The sequence below is a fragment of the Oncorhynchus tshawytscha genome, linkage group LG08 (assembly GCF_018296145.1).
Source record: "Oncorhynchus tshawytscha isolate Ot180627B linkage group LG08, Otsh_v2.0, whole genome shotgun sequence".
Classification (NCBI taxonomy): domain Eukaryota; kingdom Metazoa; phylum Chordata; class Actinopteri; order Salmoniformes; family Salmonidae; genus Oncorhynchus; species Oncorhynchus tshawytscha.
The window spans coordinates 44,088,760-44,110,027 of record NC_056436.1 but is presented as its reverse complement, the minus strand read 5'-3'; the positions used below and the strand labels follow the sequence as shown (position 1 = coordinate 44,110,027).

Below are 21,268 nucleotides of genomic sequence, written 5' to 3'. Positions count from 1 at the left end.
TTCTGACCCTGGTCGTCATTCTGATGCTTGTGATCAGTGTCCAAAACACAGCGAAGGCTGGTCACCAAAGAAATCATAACAAATGAAAACACAATGCTGGTCACCAGCAAAAACACAACAAAGGCTGGTCTGTGCTGTATTTTTTTCATCAGGGCTCTCTCTTTCTCCCTTATTCATTCCCCAGTCCTACCCCACTCTCCATCCGTCCCTTCCTCCATCCCTCATCTTTAACCAACCTTGGCTGCTACAGTGAGTCAGACTGCCAGGCAACCTCTAGCTCGATGCAAGAATAGTGGAGGAGCCGCATGCTGCAGTTCAACCTCTCTCCCTCTCCGGAGAGGCCGCACTAGCGCTGACGTGCTAACGCGCTGAAAAAGACAGTTGTTCATCATTTAAATCATTTGTGCCCTGTGCCCTCACCTCAAAGTTGAGTTGTCCAGTTAGCCCCTCACCGCCTTTGGCTCTGCCACCAAAGTTCTGCCCTTGTGCCACTTCTGACCACCCACTTTGTGCCCTCTATCCCACTAATGCAGACCCGTTCTGGGCTTCTTCTCACACCCACACTGTCTCATTGGCAATCACAGAGGGCACAGAGATATCATAAGTTAACCTCGATAGGAGACAGAGACTGAGAAGGAGAGAAAGAGAGAGTGAGATGGATGGGAGAGAGAGAGAGAGAGGAAAAGAGAGAGAAACAGAGATGAAGAGGAAAAGAGAGAAACAGAGCCTGATATGGAGAGTAAAAGATGGAAATACGGCAAGAGAGAGTGACTGAGAAAGAGATGGAAGAGAAAGAGAGAGAAGTAGAGATGAATAGGAAGAGAGAGAGAGAGAGAGAGCAAGTGAAGCAAGAAAGAGGGCGAAAGAGAGAGTTCCAGAATAGCAGGACAGGACTTCTCTGCCATGGCATAGTTAAGCAATAAGGCCCAAGGGGGTGTGGTATATGAACAGTATACCAAGGTTAAGGGGAGTTATTTAGCACGACGCAACCTGGAGTGCCTGGATACAGCCCTTAGCCAGGATATATTGGCCATATACCACAAACCTCCAAGGTGCCTTATTGCTATTATAAATTGATTACCAACATAATTAGCGCAGTAAAAATAAATGTTTTGTCATTCCCGTGGTAAACAATCTGATATACCATGGCTGTCAGCCAATCAACATTCAAGGCTCGAACCACCCAGTTTATAATCACCCTGTTTCAATGGTTGATGCACCACAACCGAGAACTGCTGAATGGGCGCCAGAGCGCGTCTCTCAAGTGCTTCCCCTGCCTTCACCCACAACAACAACAACACACACACACACACACACACACACACACAGCTAGCGGCAGTCGAGTGTGGAGCATTAGACCCCCCCCTTCTGCACCTTCTCTCCTCTACCATTCACACTGTGAAGTTCACATCAGGTTAGCGGTTTGTCATGCGCCGTGGTGCCTGTGTAAAGCCGAACACCACTCAAGTTCCCTCTGCCACGTGGTAGCTGTCAGGGGCTTTGTCGCTCCAGATCTGCCCCAGAACGGGCCCTGGGACGCGGGATGCTATACCACTGCCTCTCACTATTTTTGGTGGCTAGCCTGCACTAACGTGCTAATATGCTATACTAATTTACTCTGTGGCAATGGGGTTGCCTTCAATGGGCGCGATCTGATTTTAGAGGAAAGGATACCTTTGGGGTCTATATCGGTGTTTACATTGTGCTGCCCTAATTTATTCTCTCTTTGTGGGTTTCTGAGTAGTCCTTAGTATTTTTATTTTCTTTCTCTCTCTTTCTCTTTCATTTCTTCTTCCCCCTCCATCAACTGCTATTTCTCTCTCCTCATCCCTGTCCCGCTCCATCTCTTCCCCACCTCCCTCCTGTCTCCCTTCACTTGTCCTGGCTGACGTTACATGAAAAATTTGCACGCAATCTTGATCGCCTTCTGTGACGAGCCTTGTAGGCCGTGATAAGTCAGACATCTTCGGTCCTAGTTCTTGAGGCCATGGTGTTTACTAGGGTTCTCTTGTACCTGTCACTTCATTCAGTGTTTCTCAATCTACTAGGTGTGTACTGTGCACATGTTTGTTCTAGGCCAACACGTAGGAGAGTTAAAAAGTTTATTCCATCAAACTTCAAATTATTAGAATAATACACAAAGCAGAACAGCACCATCAGGTTGAGGGTCAGTGGCCAAAGCAAGAGAACAGGAATATTCCAAGTTCAGACAGAAGGGGCAGTAAGATTGCTATGATCGTCAGGAACTTTACTTTTGGTGTCTATTTTTAATTGTTGCGCTACTGGTGCTGCCTGTTGATGTTAGGTAGGCAACTACAGTAAATGAATGTTAACATCTTCGGCTTCATTAAATGTATTTTATTTCTTCTGGGTGCTTGCGTCACCTACGAACACCCTGGTACTACCCGTAGCTCCCATTCTCCTCAGTCCAAGAAAACACAGAGAGAAAGGTATGTGTTTCAGATTACTCCTTTGTAGAAGTCCATAACGTGAAATAAGTAAAACATCCCAAGATTAATGCTTTAGATATTGTTATAAGGGACTGTGAGACTATTGAAACATGTAACTTTCAGAGTTGTATTGTTGTTATTAATATAGTTTCCAGAGTGCTAAAAGTGCTGCTGTTGCTAGCTAGCATGCTAGCATGCCTTTCTATGATGCAGACGGTTAGCAGAGTTGTCGACTGGTGCTGGCGTTGCATTATGGGTGATGTAGTTTTGGCCCTCTAAGGTCTGAATGGCATAGAGGCGATTTCATGCTGTAACTTGTTTGTGTTGCAGTGTTTTTGTACATGAGTTGTTGTATTTTGGTACTGTCAACACTGAAATCACCTAGCAATGTATTGGAGATGTGAGACAGGATATGTGTTTTACCTTTCTTCATACTCCTGTATAGACAAACTTGTCAGATGGTGCATTAAAGACTGATGTGTTCCTGTCCTGTCTTTAACAATACTATTGCAGATCAACATTAAAGCCTTGGGCCGTCTACCAACTGTAACATACAGCAAAGCCGTTCGAAACTAAGAAATCATTATTTTTTTCCAAGAATGCCTTCCAAAACGGGAACTTTCATGAACCTTAACAAAAACGTATTTGTTAATTCGTATGTGAACTTATGAGCCTGTAAAATTGACCCTTTGTCTTTTTTCTTATGTGTTGACGCAGCCCCTGCCAATGCCAAGATCGTGCATGAGGGCCAGGCGTGTGTGGTGAAGGACGACAACATCAGTGAGAGGATCTACACCATCAGAGAGGGAGACCACCTGGTGCTCAAATGTCTGGTCAAAGGACACCCACGACCACAGGTAACACGACATAACAAGACTTTGTCGCTCAGTTGGTAGAGCATGGGGCTTGCAATGCCAGTAGAGCATGAGGCTTGAGGTGCCATGACCCTCACTCGCTCTCTCTCTATCTCTCTTTCTCTCAGACCTCCTCGTGTTGGTCAAGGCTACAGGGGAGAGTTCTGGTGTGAGCTGTTTTGAGATCTCTTTTGAGCGAGTGCTAATGCAGATCACGTTGACCATAGGCTGTGTGTGTGTGTTTGTGTGTGTATGAGTGTGTGAGATGTGAGAAAAGAAGTGCGCTCCCCCAGGGTACCCACCTGTCTGGTGGCATTAGGTCACCATGAATAAAACAGGGGTATGTGTCTGTGCCAATTTGACTGTGTCCAGGTGTTCTCCCCCCACCTCCGCTGCCCACGTCAACTACTAACCAAAACTGTCTCAGAAGATTCCTCTGTGCCCGATTCCCTGAGTATTCTAACCCCCACCAACACCAACGTTTGAACACACACGTCATTAATACACACACACACACACACACACACACACACACACACACAGAGCTCCTGTGATGTGCTCTCTCAAAGGCACAGATTGTACCTAGTAGAATAGTTAGGGACTGATGCAATTTGTCTTTCTGCCAATTCAATGTCAATTCAAGGTGTTTTATTAGCATTAAATACATCTGTAAATGTTGTGTAAGCATTCAAAAACCACAGTTTTAGAACTCAATTCACACATGCATCTTTCTTTTTATCTCTCTCTAGCTCTCTCTGGCACACTGTGGTATTTCACCCAATAGATAGGGGAGTTCATCAAAATATATATATATTTTTAATTATTTGTGGATCTGTGTAATCTGAGGGAAATGTGTCTCTAATATGGTCATACATTTGGCAGGAGGTTAGGCAGTGCAGCTCAGTTTCCACCTCATTTTGTGGGCAGTGTGCACATAGCTGTTACGATCAACTAGGAGTGGTGGGTGGAATCAGGCGCAGAGAGCAGGGTTCAGTCTTTTTTTCAAATTTATTCCCCAGCGCAACAAAACAGTCACGCCAACACACAGGGCGTATATAAGTTGCCAGTCCAAACAACAGGACAAAATAGTCCGGAGAATAAATACACAAATAAATCACACCATCAAACACAGAGTAACAAAAACAAGCCCACACAAATACCCAGCGGGCCTAGTGCCCTTAAATACCCTACAAACAAACCCTAATACAAAACAGGTGTACCCAATAACCCAAAACAAACGGAAAGGGAATCGATGGCAGCTAATAGGCCGGCGACGACGACCGCCGAGCACCGCCCGAACAGGAAGAGGCACCATCTTCGGCGAGGTTCGTGACAATAGCCTGTCTTCTCTTGAGAGCCAAGTCTGCCTACGGTGGCCTTTCTCAATAGCAAGGCTATGCTCACTGAGTCTGTACACAGTCAAACCTTTCCTTAAGTTTGGGTCAGTCGCAGTGGTCAGGTATTCTGCCACTGTGTACTCTATGTTTAGGGCCAAATAGCATTATATTTTTCAACATTTTTTTGTTAATTACTTGACGCATTGGAAATAATTATCTTTTTGTTTTCTCATTTGGTTGGGTCTATTTGTGTTGCTGTCCTGTGCTCTGTCGGGTCTGTTTGTGTTTGTGAACAGAGCCCCAGGACCAGCTTGCTTAACAGCACGTCAGAAATCAGCTCAGTGTAATTGAAGAATACATAGACTCTAACCACTTCTGGGAAAATTGGAAAACACACAAAAAAAACAACAACATAGAGAGTTATCTATCCAAACCTTTTTGGACCTATAACAAAGAAAAACAGCCAAAACATATACATGATCAGATACAAATCTTAGACTCAATGACTAAAGACTCCCAGAATCCACTGGAACTCAAACTACATTGGATGAATTACAGGACAAAATACAAAACCTCCATCCCAAACCCAGGGGCTGTGGTGTTGATGGTGTTGTGTCTTTGGCTATGCCGGATTAAGTGATATGACATGCTATTCTATAAAATAATTTCTCCGTAATAAATAATACCTGATTGAGCTAATCATGTAAATGTAATTAACTAGGGAGTCGGGGCACCACGGAATAATATCTATAGAGCTGTTATCTTCCGAATAAACTCTTAAAGACCTAGTAATATTTTACATCAATAGCAGTCAATATTAATCATCACCTTAATTCAATCTCATCTGAAAGTTGTAAATTCTTGGTTATCTTCACGAACCCTGGCTAACAAGTTGAATCAGCAATACAAAATTGGGTTTAATTATTTATTTACTAAATACCTAACTAATCACACAGAGTTACATATACACAGAATTAATCATACCTTGATTACAAATTAGACTCCGCATGTCCAGAGCCGCTAGAGTATCCCGCCTGTCCAGAGCCGCTAGAGTATCCCGCCTGTCCAGAGCCGCCAGAGTATCCCGCCTGTCCAGAGCCTCCCGCCTGTCCGGCGCCGCCGGAGTCCCCCGCCTGTCCGGCGCGAACAGAATCCCCCGTCCATTCGGGACCCATGTCTAGGGTTCCCAGTCCAAGGTCGGTGGTGAGGGTCGCCGCTTTTTTGTCTCTGATTGAAAACCATAATTAGGTAGCCTGGGTTTCACTGTTGGTTTGTGGGTGTTTGTTTCCGTGTCTGTGTTTGTCACCACACGGTACTGTTTCGGTTTTCGTTCATGTTCACATTTATTGTTTTGTATTTCTTAGTGTTCAGTTTATGTTTTATAATAAACGATATGGACACTTACCACATTGCGTTTTGGTCTGATCCCTGCTACACCTCTTCAGACGAAGAGGAAATCTGCCGTTACACCGACCTATAAATAACTGACTATTTTTGACTGGCATCATATTGACACTTATATTCATTATAATGGCATTATGGATTTTGTGTTTATTTCACTATTTATCAAGCACACTTGGTGCTTCTAATGCTGTTCAGGCTACTGATGCTTTCATTTTGACCGCGAGTCTTGGTGGTTGGGGAATTTTTAAAAACATTTTTTTTAATGTCCTCATAAAAATAAGTTGTTACTATGTTCCAACACATACTCTTTCTGTTTCTGTCACGCCCGGATCTGTTTCACCTGTTCCTGTGATTGTCTCCACCCCCTCCAGGTGTCACTTATTTTCCCCAGTGTATTTATCCCTGTGTTTCCTGTCTCTTTGTGCCAGTTTGTCTTGTATGTTTAGTCAAGTCAACCAGCGTGTTTTTCCCGTACTCCTTTTGCTATTCTCCTTTTTCTAGTCCTCCCAGTTTTGACCCTTGCCTTTTTCTGGACTATGTACCTGCCTGCCTGACCATTCTGCCTGCTTTGACCCACAAATGATTGGCTGGCAGCCTGTCTGACACTCTGTACCTCCTGGACTCTGATCTGGTTTTGACCTTTTTGCCTGTCCACGACCATTCTCTTGCCTACCCCTTTGGATTAATAAACATTGTAAGACTCCAACCATCTGCCTCCTGTGTCTGCATCTGGGTCTTGCCTTGTGCCTTGATAGTTTCATAGTTCTAACAAAGGCACTCCACAAATAAAATGTATTGATTATTTTTGCGATATCAAAAATGAAATTACACTATTAGAATGTTGCAGTCAAAATGAATACTCATTAGTTCGAAGACGCCCAGAGGTTTTAGTGTTAAAGGCTCATTTGAACATGTACACTACACTCTCTTTTCACAATATCGTGCCATCCTGAACCTTAATGTGCTGGCTGATGTATTTTTTTTTTCAAATTTTTGTTTCCAGCACAGATATAGAAACTATTGTGGATGTGTAACCAGGCCAACGCAGTATAGCCTGGCTCTGCTCAGTAGGCATAAAGTAATAGGGATTTTAGAGTGCTTTTTGTTAGTAGTGCTGAGGATAAAAACATCATACTTCAGGTCGTTGTATAAGATGGAGCTTTTTCCTTTCATTACTGATATAAAAACGACTCCCTGCTGCACACAAATTACTCCTTCACGCAGTTATTCCGTTGATGCTTCGTTGATGCTTTCTCTTCCTCAAGCAGTGCACTTTTATTTATTTATTTTCCCATGCAGTCCCATCACTAAAATGTTATGGTATACTCGTTAATTTTTCATTTGGACTCAAAGACTTTGATTTTCTCTTTCTGTGTCAATGTTTCACTTTCATCTGATTTTAGCCAGCTGTGCTTCGCATCTTAACACCACTCAGTTGGCCAGATGTCTCCAGAATGTGATCAGTGAATTTAAGTAGATCATGGCTGATCTAGGATTGCTGATCTAAGATCAACTTTGCCTTTTTAGTCATTATGAGTAAGAGTGCATGGACAGGGGGATCTGTATCATGCGTCTCAGAGTATGGGTACTGATCTAGGGTCAGTTTTTCCTTTTAGATCAACAATAATATATTTAGACATGGACGGGGGGACCTGATCTTAGATCACACCTACTCTGAGACGCTTTGTGAATACAGACCCCGGGAATGTTCTTTAGAAGGTCATTGTGCAGTTTAGGATAACTTACCCTAAATTCCGGTAACTTACCCAAAATCCTGGATGGAAGATTCCTGGAATTTTGAGGGAATAAGCAGGAAATCTGGGAATCCTCCAACCAGGATTTCTGGAAAACTGAAGAATTTGGGAAGTTACTGTAATTTTGCAACCCTAGTTCAGTTAAGGTCAGTTCACACAGCCCATCTGAGAAAATGTTGAGTCATCTCAACTGAATGTCCAGCGTGTTCAGTGGCACAGTGTTGATGTGGATCAAGGTAGACAAATGCTGCTGAGAGAAATATAGAGCTGGATGGGCTGTTGGGTCACATGTCAGAGTTCAAATGACTAGACAATGGTGGGGACTTAAGGAGACTGTAAAGACAGCAGTTGCATTTCCTCAACCATGTGAGAATGAGACGCGCGTGTGTGTGTGTGTGTGTGAGAGAGAGAGACCTTCGTGTCTGTGAAATAATAAACAGACGGAAAGAAAAAAATGTAGGTAAAGAGCACTGTGTTCATCAAGGCTTGTATATTTTTGCTTTCCCTTGACCTGATCTGTCTGCTATCCTGGTAACCAGGCAATGGCAATCAGCTGGCCTTCTCACAAGCAAAGTAGTGATACATAGACTACTGCACACAAACGGCATGTGTGTTCATGAAGGTCTTAGGTATCATTGCAATATGTTTTATTGTATTTTCTATAACACAACAACAAAAATAATTTGTTCAATAATGTTTATTTAGGAGTGCCTTTGTTACCACTATGAAACTGAACGGGGTAACAGCTTCTTTTTATAACAACAACAAAATAAAAATATCCAAACCACCAAGATGCACAGTCAGCAAGACGCGCGGTCAAATGACAAAAACATCAGTAGCCTTAACATCATAATAAGCGCCAAGTGTGCTTGATAAATAGTGAAAACCAGCATAATTGCAATAAGGACATTATAATGAACATACACTGAGTGTACAAAGCATTAGGAGCACCTTCCTAATATTGAGTTGCACACTCTTTTTTTCCCCCATCACAACAGCCTCAATTCGCCAGCGCATGTTTTATTTTTTTGTGTTGTATTTCATCTTTATTTAACCAGGTAGGCTAGTTGAGAACAAGTTCTCATTTGCAACTGCGACCTGGCCAAGTTAAAGCAAAGCAGTTTGACACATACAACAACAACAGAGTTACACATGGAATAAACAAACATACAATCAATAATACAGTAGGAAAATCTATATACAGCATGTGGAAATGAGGTAGGATAAGAGAGGTAAGGCAATGTTCTACAAGGTGTCGAAAGCGTTCCACATGGATGCTGGCCCATGTTGACTTCAATGCTTCCCACAGTGGTTTGGAGTTGGCTGGATGTCCTTTGGGTGGAGGACCATTGTTAATAAGCATGGGAAACTGTTGAGTGAAAAACACAGCAGCACTTAAATATTTTGCCTTGCCCATTCACCCTCTGAATGGCACACATACACAATTAATGTCTCAATTGTCTCAAGGCTTAAACATTCTTCTTTAAAAAACATGTTGTGCTTTTAAAACTAAGTGAACTTGTAAATGTAATTTGTTCTTAGTTTTTTTTTTAGCTATATCTGTTTGTTTGAAATATGTGAGAAAATGTGCTTTATCTTGATAATTCTCAGTAATCTACTGCATCATTCTATAATTATATTGGGGTCTAAAGGGCTAACCCATCTGTTAACAATACTATTTGGTGTAAGGCCCCTCACTTACTGTTTACAGTGCATTCATAAAGTATTCAGACCCCTTCACTTTTCCACATTTTGTTACGTTTCAGCCTTATTCTTTAAATTTATTAAATAATTTTTTACCTCATCAATCTGCACACAATTGCCCATAATGAAAAATGAAAGAGTTTAAAAAAAAATGTTTGCAAATGTATTAAAAATAAATAACAGAAATACCTTATTTACATAAGTATTCAGACCCTTTGCTATGAGACTCGAAATTGAGCTCAAGTGCATATTATTTCCATGGATCATCCTTGAGATGTTTCTACAAATTGATTGGAGTCCACATGGGGTACATCAATTGATTGGACATGATTTGGAAAGGCACACACCTATCTATATAAGGTCCAACAGTTGACAGTGCATGTCAGAGCAAAAACCAAGCCATGAGGTCGAAGGAATTGTCTGTAGGATTGTGTCCAGGCACAGTGGCCTCCATCACTCTTAAATTGAAGAAGATTGGAGCCACCAAGTCTCTTCCTAGTGCTGGCCGCCTGGCAATCGGGGGAGGCTCGGTCTTGGTCAGGGAGGTGATCAACAACCTGATGGTCACTCTGACAGGGAGAACCTCCCCGAAGGACAACCATCTCTGCAGCACTCCACCAATCAGGCCTTTATGTTAGAGTGGCCAGATGGAAGCCATTCCTCAATAAAAGGCATATGACAGCCCTCTTGGAGTTTGCCAAAAGGCACCTAAAGGACTCTCAGACCAGATGAAACCAAGATTGAACTCTTTGGCCTGAATGCCAAGCATCACTTTTGGAGGAAACCTGGCACCATTCCTACGGCGAAGGACGGTAGTGGCAGCATCATGCTGTGGGGATGTTTTTCAGTTGCAGGGACTGGTAGGCTAGTCAGGATCGAGGGAAAGATGAATGGCGCAAAGTACAGAGAGGTCCTTGATGAAAACCTGCTCCAGAGCACTCAGGACCTCAGACTGGGGTGAAGGTTCACCTTCCAACAGGACAGCGACCCTATGCACTGTTGTAACCTTGTATCATTAATGTGACGACTGCTTTTTATCGAATAATTAACTATGTTTATAATTACGTGATTAAATTAATCAGGTAATTATTAACTCAGTAACCTGCGGCACCATGGGAAAAGTTTGTTTAATGAGTTTCCGTTTCCCAAATTAATTCAAAGAATGTCAGAATATAGGTTTTACAGCAGTCACTAATTAATTACATTTCCTCTACAGTCTCACCCTGACCGTCGCACAATTCGTAAATCTGCACAACCCGGGTTTCACTAAATCATTCCGCACCACCAATTTAGTTGATTCTTTATTTATTAACAAGCTAAATGATAATATAATACACACATACACAAACACACAGTCTAGGCTATTGATTAGAACTTAATACAAGGAAACAGGTCCCTAACGGATCAACACAATATGACATGTGTTACACAAGATGGGGATTTAGAAAGAGAAAGAACGTGCACAAGAGAAAAGCACACTTGTAAACTATGCTTAGTTTAACCCAGAATTATAATGAGAATTATAATGATGTAATTACTTGTTGAAGGTCTCCATGCGTATCTCTTCGTGGACTGATTTCCGCTTAGGAGATTTATCCGAAGACCTTCTACTCCGATAGCACCTCCTTTGTTACCGGGTGTTAGTCTTTGATTGTCCACACGATGTCAGTGTCCTTTCTCTTAGTGGTCTGTTCCCTTGCACCCGTTCTGTGAGAGTGGACTTCTGAGGAGGCTAATCAGCCGCGTTGATGCTCCCAGCTTGGGTGGGAGGGCCGTGTAGACAACCGATGATTTGAAGAGAATAACTGGCTGGTTCTTCGATACAGTAATCAACCGTAACCTTTATTGTTAAGTGGTTTCTTTGTCCTCTTCTGTCACATGGGATGACGCTGGTGAGACAAAGCAAGTATGGGGAGTCAAACATTTAATGAAGAACGGACATGGAACAAGACAGAAACAGCATCAGCAAACTAATAATACAGACAAAAAACAATTAATGCAGAAGCAGGGAACAGAGCTGGGGCACTGACAAATATAGGGGAGGTAATAACAGGTGATGAGTGAGTCCAGGTGAGTCCAATATCGCTGATGCGCGTGACGAGGGAAGGCAGGTGTGCGTAATGGATGATAGGAGTGTGTGATGCAGGGCAGCCTGGCGCCCTCAAGTGCCGGGGGGCAGACGACCACCCTGCATCCCACCTGACGACCACCCTGCATCGCCACGGGGCATGGAAGGCCGACGAACCGGCAGGCGCATGGAAGCCTGACGATCCGGCTGAGGCAAGACGCCTGTTTGATCCCGCTACAGAGAGGGAGCCCGAAGATCCGGTGGAGTGTGACGTGGGATGGGAAGCCGCCGACCCAACCGAGGCAAGAAAACCTGCAGAGACGAATGGGAGAAACTCTCCAAATACAGGTGTGCCATGTTTGTAGCATCATACCCAAGAATGCTCAAGGCTGTAATCACTGCCAAAGGTGCTTCAACAAAGTACTGAGTAAATGGTCAACTTGATATTTCCGTTTTTTATTTTTAATACATTTGCTAAAATGTCTAAAAACCTGTTTTTGCTTTGTCATTATGGGGTATTGTGTGTAGATTGATGAGGATTTTTTTTCTTCTTTCGAATCTGTCTAACGTGCCAAAATGTGAAAAAGTCGAGGGGTCTGAATACTTTCCGAATGCACTGTATGTAGGGTATGCAACTTCATTTTTACCACTATATTACAGAATTACATTTTGGGCTGGTTGCCTGGACACTTAACCTAGTCTTAGACTCAAAGCTAAACATTTTCAATTCAATTACAATCTCTTAGTACAGGACTAGGCTTAATCTATGTTTCTTATTCTCAATATGTGTTACTATATTCAAGGTGGCCTACTTGATGCCATCAATGCAATTGTGTTTCCATGAATGTTCACTATTGATAAGATTAACTTGTGTAATGTGGCGAGAAAGTAGCTTATTTACAAGCTTCAAAATTATAAAATGGCTGGGGTGTTGTATTAAGTGTAGTCACACTAATACGATTCTAAAATATATTTTAGATTTTAGATTCTTCAAATAGCCACCCTTTGCCTTGATGACAGCTTTGCACACACTTGGCATTCTCTCAACCAGCTTCATGAGGTAGTCAGCCTGAATGCTTTTCCAACAGTCTTGAAGGAGTTCCCACATATGCTGAGCACTTGTTGGCTGATTTTCCTTCACTCTGTGGTCCAACTCATCCCAAACCATCTCAATTGGGTTGAGGAAAGGTGATTGTGGAGACCAGGTCATCTGATGCAGCACTCCACCACTCTCCTTCTTGGTCAAATAGCCCTTACACAGCTTGGAGGTGTGTTTTGGGTCGTTGTCATGTTGATAAACAAAGGATAGTCCCAGTAAGCGCAAACCAGATGGGATGGCATTTAACTGCAGAATGCTGTGGTAGCCATGCTGGTTAAGTGTGCCTGGATTTAAAAAAAATCCCTGACAGTTTCACCAGCAAAGCACCATCACACCTCCTCCTCCATGCTTCATGGTGGAAACCACACATACGGAGGCCATCCGTTCACCTACTCGGCGTCTCACAAAGACACGACGGTTGGAACCAAAAATGGACTCATCAGACGAAAGGACAGATTTCCACCGGTCTAATGTCCATTGTTCATGTTTCTTGGCCAAAGCAAGTATTTTCTTATTATTGGTGTCCTTTAGTTGTGATTTCTTTGCAGCAATTCGACCATGAAGGCCTGATTCGCGCAGTCTTCTCTGAACAGTTGATGTTGAGATGTGTCTGTTACTTGAACTCTGTGAACTATTTATTTGGGCTACAATCTGAGGTGCAGTTAATAGCCGATTTCTGAGGTGGTAACTCAACTTAACCTATCCTCTGCAGCAGAGGTAACTCTTGGTCTTTCTTTCCTGTGGCGGTCCTCATGAGAGCCAGTTTCATCATACCGCTTGATGGTTTTTGAGACTGCGTTTGAAGAAACTTTCAAAGTTTTGGAAATTTTCCGGATTACCTGACCTTCAGGTCTGAAAGTAATGATTTACTGTCATTTCTCTTTGCTTACTTGAGCTGCTCTTGCCATAATATGGACTTGGTCCTTTACCAAATATGGCTATCCTCTGTATACCAACCCTACCTTGTCACAATACAACTGATTGGCTCAAACGCATTAAGGAAAGAAATTCCACAAATTAACTTTTAACAAGGCACACATGTTAATTGAAATGCATTCCAGGTGACTACCTCATGAAGCTCATTGAGAGAATGCGAGTGTGGAAGAGTGTGGAAAGCTGTCATCAAGGCAAAGGGTGGCTGCTTTGAAGAATCTCACATATAAAATATATGTTTTTGGGGTCCAAACTTGTGACTGGTACTGTATGTATTGTCATAGAATTCAATTTTAATAACAATATTTGCTTAGGTACTCACTTTTGTGAAAGCCAAAGGCCTTCAAAATGAAAGCATTCAATAACCATGTCTGTCACTAACAAATAAACAAATTCATTCGAAAAGAAAAAGCACCCTGGGAAATATGCAAAATTGGCTTTACAACATAGTGTTAAAACACCCCACAATGATTTACTGTCACATTACATGTGTTTATTTCTTACAGTAAAAAAGTGTAACAGAGTCAGTACTAAGCAAAGTGAGTCCAATTTACTCTCAATCAAGTGTTATGTTTTACACTGAAGGTGCCGCGTATTACTCTACTGTAGAGCTATGCAAACACCACAATCAAGTTAATTTGACCACTTTAAGAGTTGAAAAGGGAACACTGCAACACAGTTACATCTTTAACACTTTCCAAGGTGTTATTTCAATACCAGTTCAGTGTACCCATATGTTCACTGAAAATGGCTTACATTTAACACTTTCAGAGTTAAATTGTCACAATTGATTTTGCTGTGTTGGGAAAGAGACGGGGGAAAGGATCACTTGGAGAACAATGGGCATTAATAAACGTCTTCTCCAGGATCATCGACTTGAATCAGTTAAGTTAATTCAAATGTGCAGTTTTTGATGGGGTGAAAAATGAGGGAGGAGAGATTAAGGGGACAGAGGGAGTGAGAGGGGACAGCTAATGCCGTCCATACACTACACGACTTTCAAAATCCTAACATCGCTGAGCCTCACATTAAACAACTGTATTTTCTGTCGTTCTTTCTTGCCAACATAGTGGTGCACTCACTATGTGGCACAGATGAGGAATCACACACAACAAGATTCTTCACTACATTCCATGATGTCTCACGGAAACAATAATGCAATGATGTGATTAGATTGTTAACGTAGCTAGGACGAGTTGTGGCTCAAAGCAGCCTCATAAACATTTTCAGTCAGACATTCACACTTGCCATTTAGGGTTGAAATATCTAGCCAATACATTCTGAATTGAATACCATAGCTTGTGAACATCAGAGCTGTAATGATTTGACATCTTGGCTTTGGATAAAGGCAAATAAAAATGTGTACTGGTGGTGGTCATTACTCCTGCTCAAGAGTCTACACATTCTGGGTGATGGCTTTTTCTCTTGCGAGCTCTCATTGGCTATTGCTGATCATCGTTCTCAGAACTTGTCGTTGCACGTCTCACACAACAAGAGAATTGCAGATTTTGTGCCGATAAAATCAAACGTTTGAAAATATCGGGATGTCTAGGATTGGGCAAAGGCGGGATCGGTAGCCCTCAGATTGCGGTCAGGACCACCGTACATTAATCAAGCATTGGTGACGGCCACGCACCCTGAGTAGGCAATTTCATGGGTATTTTGTCTCCGATCTCAAAAACTTGCCTGGGACAGCTAAAGTGAGGGGGAAAAGTATTTGATCCCCTGCTGATTTTGTACGTTTTCCCACTGACAAAGAAATGATCCATCTATTATTTTAACGGTAGGTTTATTTGAACAGTGAGAGACAGAATAACAACAAAAAACTCCAGAAAAACGCATGTAAAGAATGTTATAAATTGATTTGCATTTTAATGAGGGAAATAAGTATTTGACCCCCTCTCAATCAGAAAGATTTCTGTCTCCCAGGTGTCTTTTATACAGGTAACGAGCTGAGATTAGGAGCACACTCTTAAATGGAGTGCTCCTAATCTCAGTTTGTTACCTGTATAAAAGACACCTGTCCACAGAAGCAATCAATCAATCAGATTCCAAACTCTCCACCATGGCCAAGACCAAAGAGCTCTCCAAGGATGTTAGGTACAAGATTGTAGACCTACACAAGGCTGGAATCGGCTACAAGACCATCGCCAAGCAGCTTGGTGAGAAGGTGACAACAGTTGGTGCGATTATTCACAAATGGAAGAAACACAAAAGAACTGGCAATCTCCCTCGGCCTGGGGCGCCATGCAAGATCTCACCTCGTGGAGTTGCAATGATCACGAGAACGGTGAGGAATCAGCCCAGAACTACACGGGAGGATCTTGTCAATTATCTCAAGGGCAGCTGGGACCATAGTCACCAAGAAAACAATTGGTAATACACTACGCCGTGAAGGACTGAAATCCTGCAGCGCCCGCAAGGTCCCCCTGCTCATGAAAGCACATATACATGCCCATCTGAAGTTTGCCAATGAACATCTGAATGATTCAGAGGACAACTGGATGAAGGTGTTGTGGTCAGATGAGACCAAAAAGGAGCTCTTTGGCATCAACTCAACTCGCCGTGTTTGGAGGAGGAGGAATGCTGCCTATGACCCCAAGAACACCATCCCCACCGTCAAACATGGAGGTGGAAACATTATGCTTTCGGGTGTTTTTCTGCTTTACCTCATCAAAGGGACGATGGACGGGGCCATGTACCGTCAAATCTTGCGTGAGAACTTCCTTCCCTCAGCCAGGGTATTGAAAATTGGTCGTGGATGGGTATTCCAGCATGACAATGACCCAAAACACACGGCCAAGGCAACAAAGGAGTGGCTCAAGAAGAAGCACATTAAGGTCCTGGAGTGGCCTAGCCAGTCTCCAGACCTTAATCCCATAGAAAATATGTGGAGGGAGCTGAAGGTTCAAGTTGCCAAACGTCAGCCTCGAAACCTGCAAAGAGGAGTGGGAGTGGGAAATGTTTGACCTCTGTGATTGCCAACAAGGGTTTTGCCACCAAGTTCTAAGTCATGTTTTGCATAGGGGTCAAATACTTATTTCCCTCATTAAAATGCAAATCAAGTTATAACATTTTTGACATGTGTTTTCCTGGATTTTTGTGTGTTTATTCTGTCTCTCACTGTTCAAATAAACCTACCATTAAAATTATAGACTGATCATTTCTTTGTCAGTGGGCAAATGTACATAATCAGCAGGGGATCAAAGACTATTTTCCCTCACTGTAAATCAGGGCCAAAATTGTGTTTTGGCTGCCCTACTTAATTAAGGTAAAGGGAGTTCTGTATTGCCAGTCATATCAAGGAATGACAGACAAAGCATCACAGCAAAATATTGGCTCTACATCTGGTGAATATATGCTCACTCATTGACATCCTCAACCCTCCTTCGACCGAGGTACTTTGAGATTCTTTGAGAAGTTACACATATCAAATTCCCACTAGAATTGTGCAGATAACACAATAGCGGTGAATGTAATAGTCCATAACATTTATTATTGACTCCCTTAAACAATACATATTGGGTAGTAATCTTGTTATACTCTCCTTTGTATGGTGCTTAGCCATTGACATTAATGGACCAATGATTGTGATCAGGTAAACAACTGTTGCAACTTCGTCAGTCCATCGACAAACCTAATGAAAAGATACACTGTATCTGAAACCTAATGAAAAGATTAAAAAATGTTTCTGAAAACACACACACCACAAAACTGTCCTTCACTTCAATTTTACTTTGACTGAAATACAACTACGACAGACTTAAATATGACACAAAAGGACAAAGATTTGTTTTTCATAAGATGACCAACATCGCTACGGGGTGTACTTCCGGCGTTGTCAGAGATGGCCGCTTCGCGTTCCTAGGAAACTATGCAGTATTTTGTTTTTTTATGTGTTATTTCTTACATTGGTACCCCAGGTAATCTTTTTTATTACATACAGTCGGGAGGAACTATTGGATATAAGAGCAACGTAAACTCACCAACATTACGACCAGCAATACTTTGCCGAAGCGGAACCTCTGTTTTGCCCACCACCAGGACAATGGATCGGATCCCAGCTCGCGAACCAAAACAACGACGCCGTAAAAGGGGCAGACAAAGTGGTCTTCTGGTCAGGCTCCGGAAACGAGCACATCGCACACCGCTCCTGAGCATACTACTCGCCAATGTCCAGTCTCTTGACAACAAGGTTGATGAAATCCGAGCAAGGGTAGCATTCCAGAGAGACATAAGAGACTGTAACGTTCTTTGCTTCATGGAAACATGGCTCACTCTAGACATGCTATGGGAGTCGGTACAGCCAACTGGTTTCTTCACGCATCGCGCCGACAAAAACAAGCATCTTTCTGCTAAGAAGAAGGGCGGGGGGGGTGTGCCTTATGATTAACAAGACGTGGTGTGATCATAACAACATACAGGAACTCAAGTCCTTCTGTTCACCTGACTTAGAATTCCTCACAATCAAATGTCGATTGCATTATCTACCAAGAGAATTCTCTTCGATTATAATCACAGCCGCATATATTCCCCCCAAGCAGACACATCGATAGCCCTGAATGAACTTCATTTTACTGTATGTAAAATGGAAACCACATATCCCGAGGCTGCATTCATTGTAGCTGGGGATTTTAACAATGCTAATCTGAAAACAAGATTCCCTAAATTCTATCAGCATATCGATTGTGCAACCAGGGCTGGTAAAACCCTGGATCATTGTTATTCTAACTTCTGCAACGCATATAAGGCCCTCCCTCGCCCTCCTTTCAGAAAAGCTGACCACGACTCCATTTTGTTGCTTCCTGCCTATAGACAGAAACTAAAACAGGAAGCTCCCGCGCTCAGGTCTCTTCAACGCTGGTCCGACCAGTCTGATTCCACGCTTCAAGATTGATTTTATCACGTGGACTGGGATAAGTTCCGCATTGCGTCAAACAACAACTTTGACGAATACCCTGATTCGGTGAGCGAGTTTATTAGCAAGTGCATCGGCGATGTCGTACCGAAAGCAACTATTAAAACATTCCCAAACCAGAAACCGTGGATTAATGCCAGCATTCGTGCGAAACAGAAAGCGCGAACCACTGCTTTTAATCTTTTAATCAGGGCAAGGTGACCGGAAACATGACCGAATACAAACAGTGTAGCTATTCCCTCCGCAGGGCAATCAAACAAGCTAAGCATCAGTATAGAGAGAAAGTAGTCGTAATTCAACGGCTCAGACACGAGAGGTATGTGGCAGGGACTCCAGTCAATCACGGATTACAAAAAGAAAACCAGCCCCGTCGCGGACCAGGATGTCTTGCTCCCAGACAAACTAAACAACTTCTTTGCTCGCTTTGAGGACAATACAGTGCCACTGACACGGCCCGCTACCAAAACCTGCGGACTCTCCTACACTGCAGCCGACGTGAGTAAAACATTTAAACGTGTTAACCCTCGCAAGGTTGCATGCCCAGATGGCATCCCCAGCCGTGTCCTCAGAGCATGCGCAGACCAGCTGGCTGGTGTGTTTACAGACATATTCAATCAATCCTTATCCCAGTCTGCTGTTCCCACATGCTTCAAGAGGGCCACAATTGTTCCTGTTCCCAAGAAAGCTAAGGTAACTGAGCTAAACGACTACCGCCCTGTAGCACTCACTTCTGTCATCATGAAGTGCTTTGAGAGATTAGTCAAGGACCATATCACCTCCACCCTACCTTACACCCTAGACCCACTCCAATTTGCTTACCGCCCCAATAGGTCCACAGACGACGCAATCACAACCACACTGCCCAAACCTATCTGGACAAGAGGAATACCTATGTGAGAATGCTGTTCATCGACTACAGCTCAGCATTTAACACCATAGTACCCTCTAAACTAGTCATCAAGCTCGAGACCCTGGGTCTCGACCCCCCCCTGTGCAACTGGGTACTGGACTTCCTGACGGGCCGCCCCTAGGTGGTGAGAGTGGGTAACAACATCTCCACCCCGATGATCCTCAACACGGGGGCCCCACAAGGGTGGGTTCTCAGCCCTCTCCTGTACTCCCTGTTCACCGACGACTGCGTGGCCATGCACGCCTCCAACTCAATCATCAAGTTTGCAGACGACACTACAGTGTTGGCTTGATTACCAACAACGACGAGACGGCCTACAGGGAGGAGGTGAGGGCCCTCGGAGTGTGGTGTCAGGAAAATAACCTCACACTTAACGTCAACAAAACAAAGGAGATGATCGTGGACTTCAGGAAACAGCAGAGGGAGCACCCCCTATCCACATCGATGGGACAGTAGTGGAGAGGGTAGCAAGTTTTTAGTTTCTCGGCGTACACATCACGGACAAACTGAATTGGTCCACCCACACAGACAGCGTGGTGAAGAAGACGCAGCAGCGCCTCTTCAACCTCAGGAGGCTGAAGAAATTTGGCCTGTCACCAAAAGCACTCACAAACTTTTACAGATGCACAATCGAGAGCATCCTGTCGGGCTGTATCACCGCCTGGTACGGCAACTGCTCCGTCCACAACCGTAAGGCTCTCCAGAGGGTAGTGAGGTCTGCACAACGCATCACCGGGGGCAAACTACCTGCCCCCCCAGGACACCTACACCACCGATGTAACAGGAAGGCCATAAAGATCATCAAGGACAACAACTACCGAGCCACTGCCTGTTCACCCCGCTATCATCCAGAAGGCGAGGTCAGTACAGGTGCATCAAAGCAGGGACCAAGAGACTGAAAAACAGCTTCTATCTCAAGGCCATCAGACTGTTAAACAGCCACCACTAACATTAAGTGGCTGCTGCCAACATACTAACTCAACTCTAGCCACTTTAATAACGGAAAAATTTATGTAATGAATGTATCACTTGCCACTAAACAATGCCACTAATGTTTACATACCCTACATTACTCATCTCATATGTATATACTGTACTCTATATCATCTACTGCATCTTGCCATCTTGATGTAATACATGTATCACTAGCCACTTTAAACAATGCCACTTTTTTATGTTTACATACCCTACATTACTCATCTCATATGTATATACTGTACTCAATACCATCTATTGCATCTTGCCTATGCCGTAATGTACCATCACTCATTCATATAGGTTTATGTACATATTCTTCATTCCTTTACACTTCTGTGTACAAGTTAGTTGTTGTGAAATTGTTAGGTTAGATTACTCGTTGGTAATTACTGCATTGTCGGAACTAGAAACACAAGCATTTCGCTACACTCGCATTAACATCTGCTAACCACGTGTATGTGACAAATAAAATTGGATTTGAAATCCGATTTGATTTGAATATTTCAGAGTCAATATTCTTATATCCGTGCAGTGGAATCGAAAATGGGACCCGGAAGGGTTATGTTAGTTTTCACTGTGGCTCTGCAGCTAGAAGGCCTTCTCTCTCATCCCTCTCTACCGCACCTGCTGTCTCGACCTCTGAATGTCCGGCTATGAAAACCAACTGACATTTACTCTTGAGGTGCTGACCTGTTGCACCCTCTACAACCACTGATTAAACCAAGGTTGGTCCTGGAGAGCTACTGTGTGCAGACTTTTGCTCCAGTCCATCACTAACACACATTCAAAGAATCATGGTCTGAAGACTGGTCTATAATTATCTTATTCAAGTGTGTTCCTGCAGGGCTAGAAAGAAAAC

General features: G+C 43.2%; 1 protein-coding gene across 1 annotated transcript in view; it reads left to right on the top strand.

Annotated features, from left to right (window-relative positions):
- Positions 1-2,837: 2,837 nt before the first annotated feature.
- LOC112255718 (MAM domain-containing glycosylphosphatidylinositol anchor protein 1-like) overlaps positions 2,838-21,268 on the top strand; it is a 243,728-nt gene continuing 225,297 nt past the window's right edge. Inside the window, exons 1-2 of the mRNA XM_042326290.1 lie at positions 2,838-2,850; positions 3,168-3,307. Of these exons, the coding sequence (XP_042182224.1) occupies positions 2,838-2,850; positions 3,168-3,307 (153 nt within the window). The remainder of the gene's footprint in view (positions 2,851-3,167; positions 3,308-21,268) is intronic.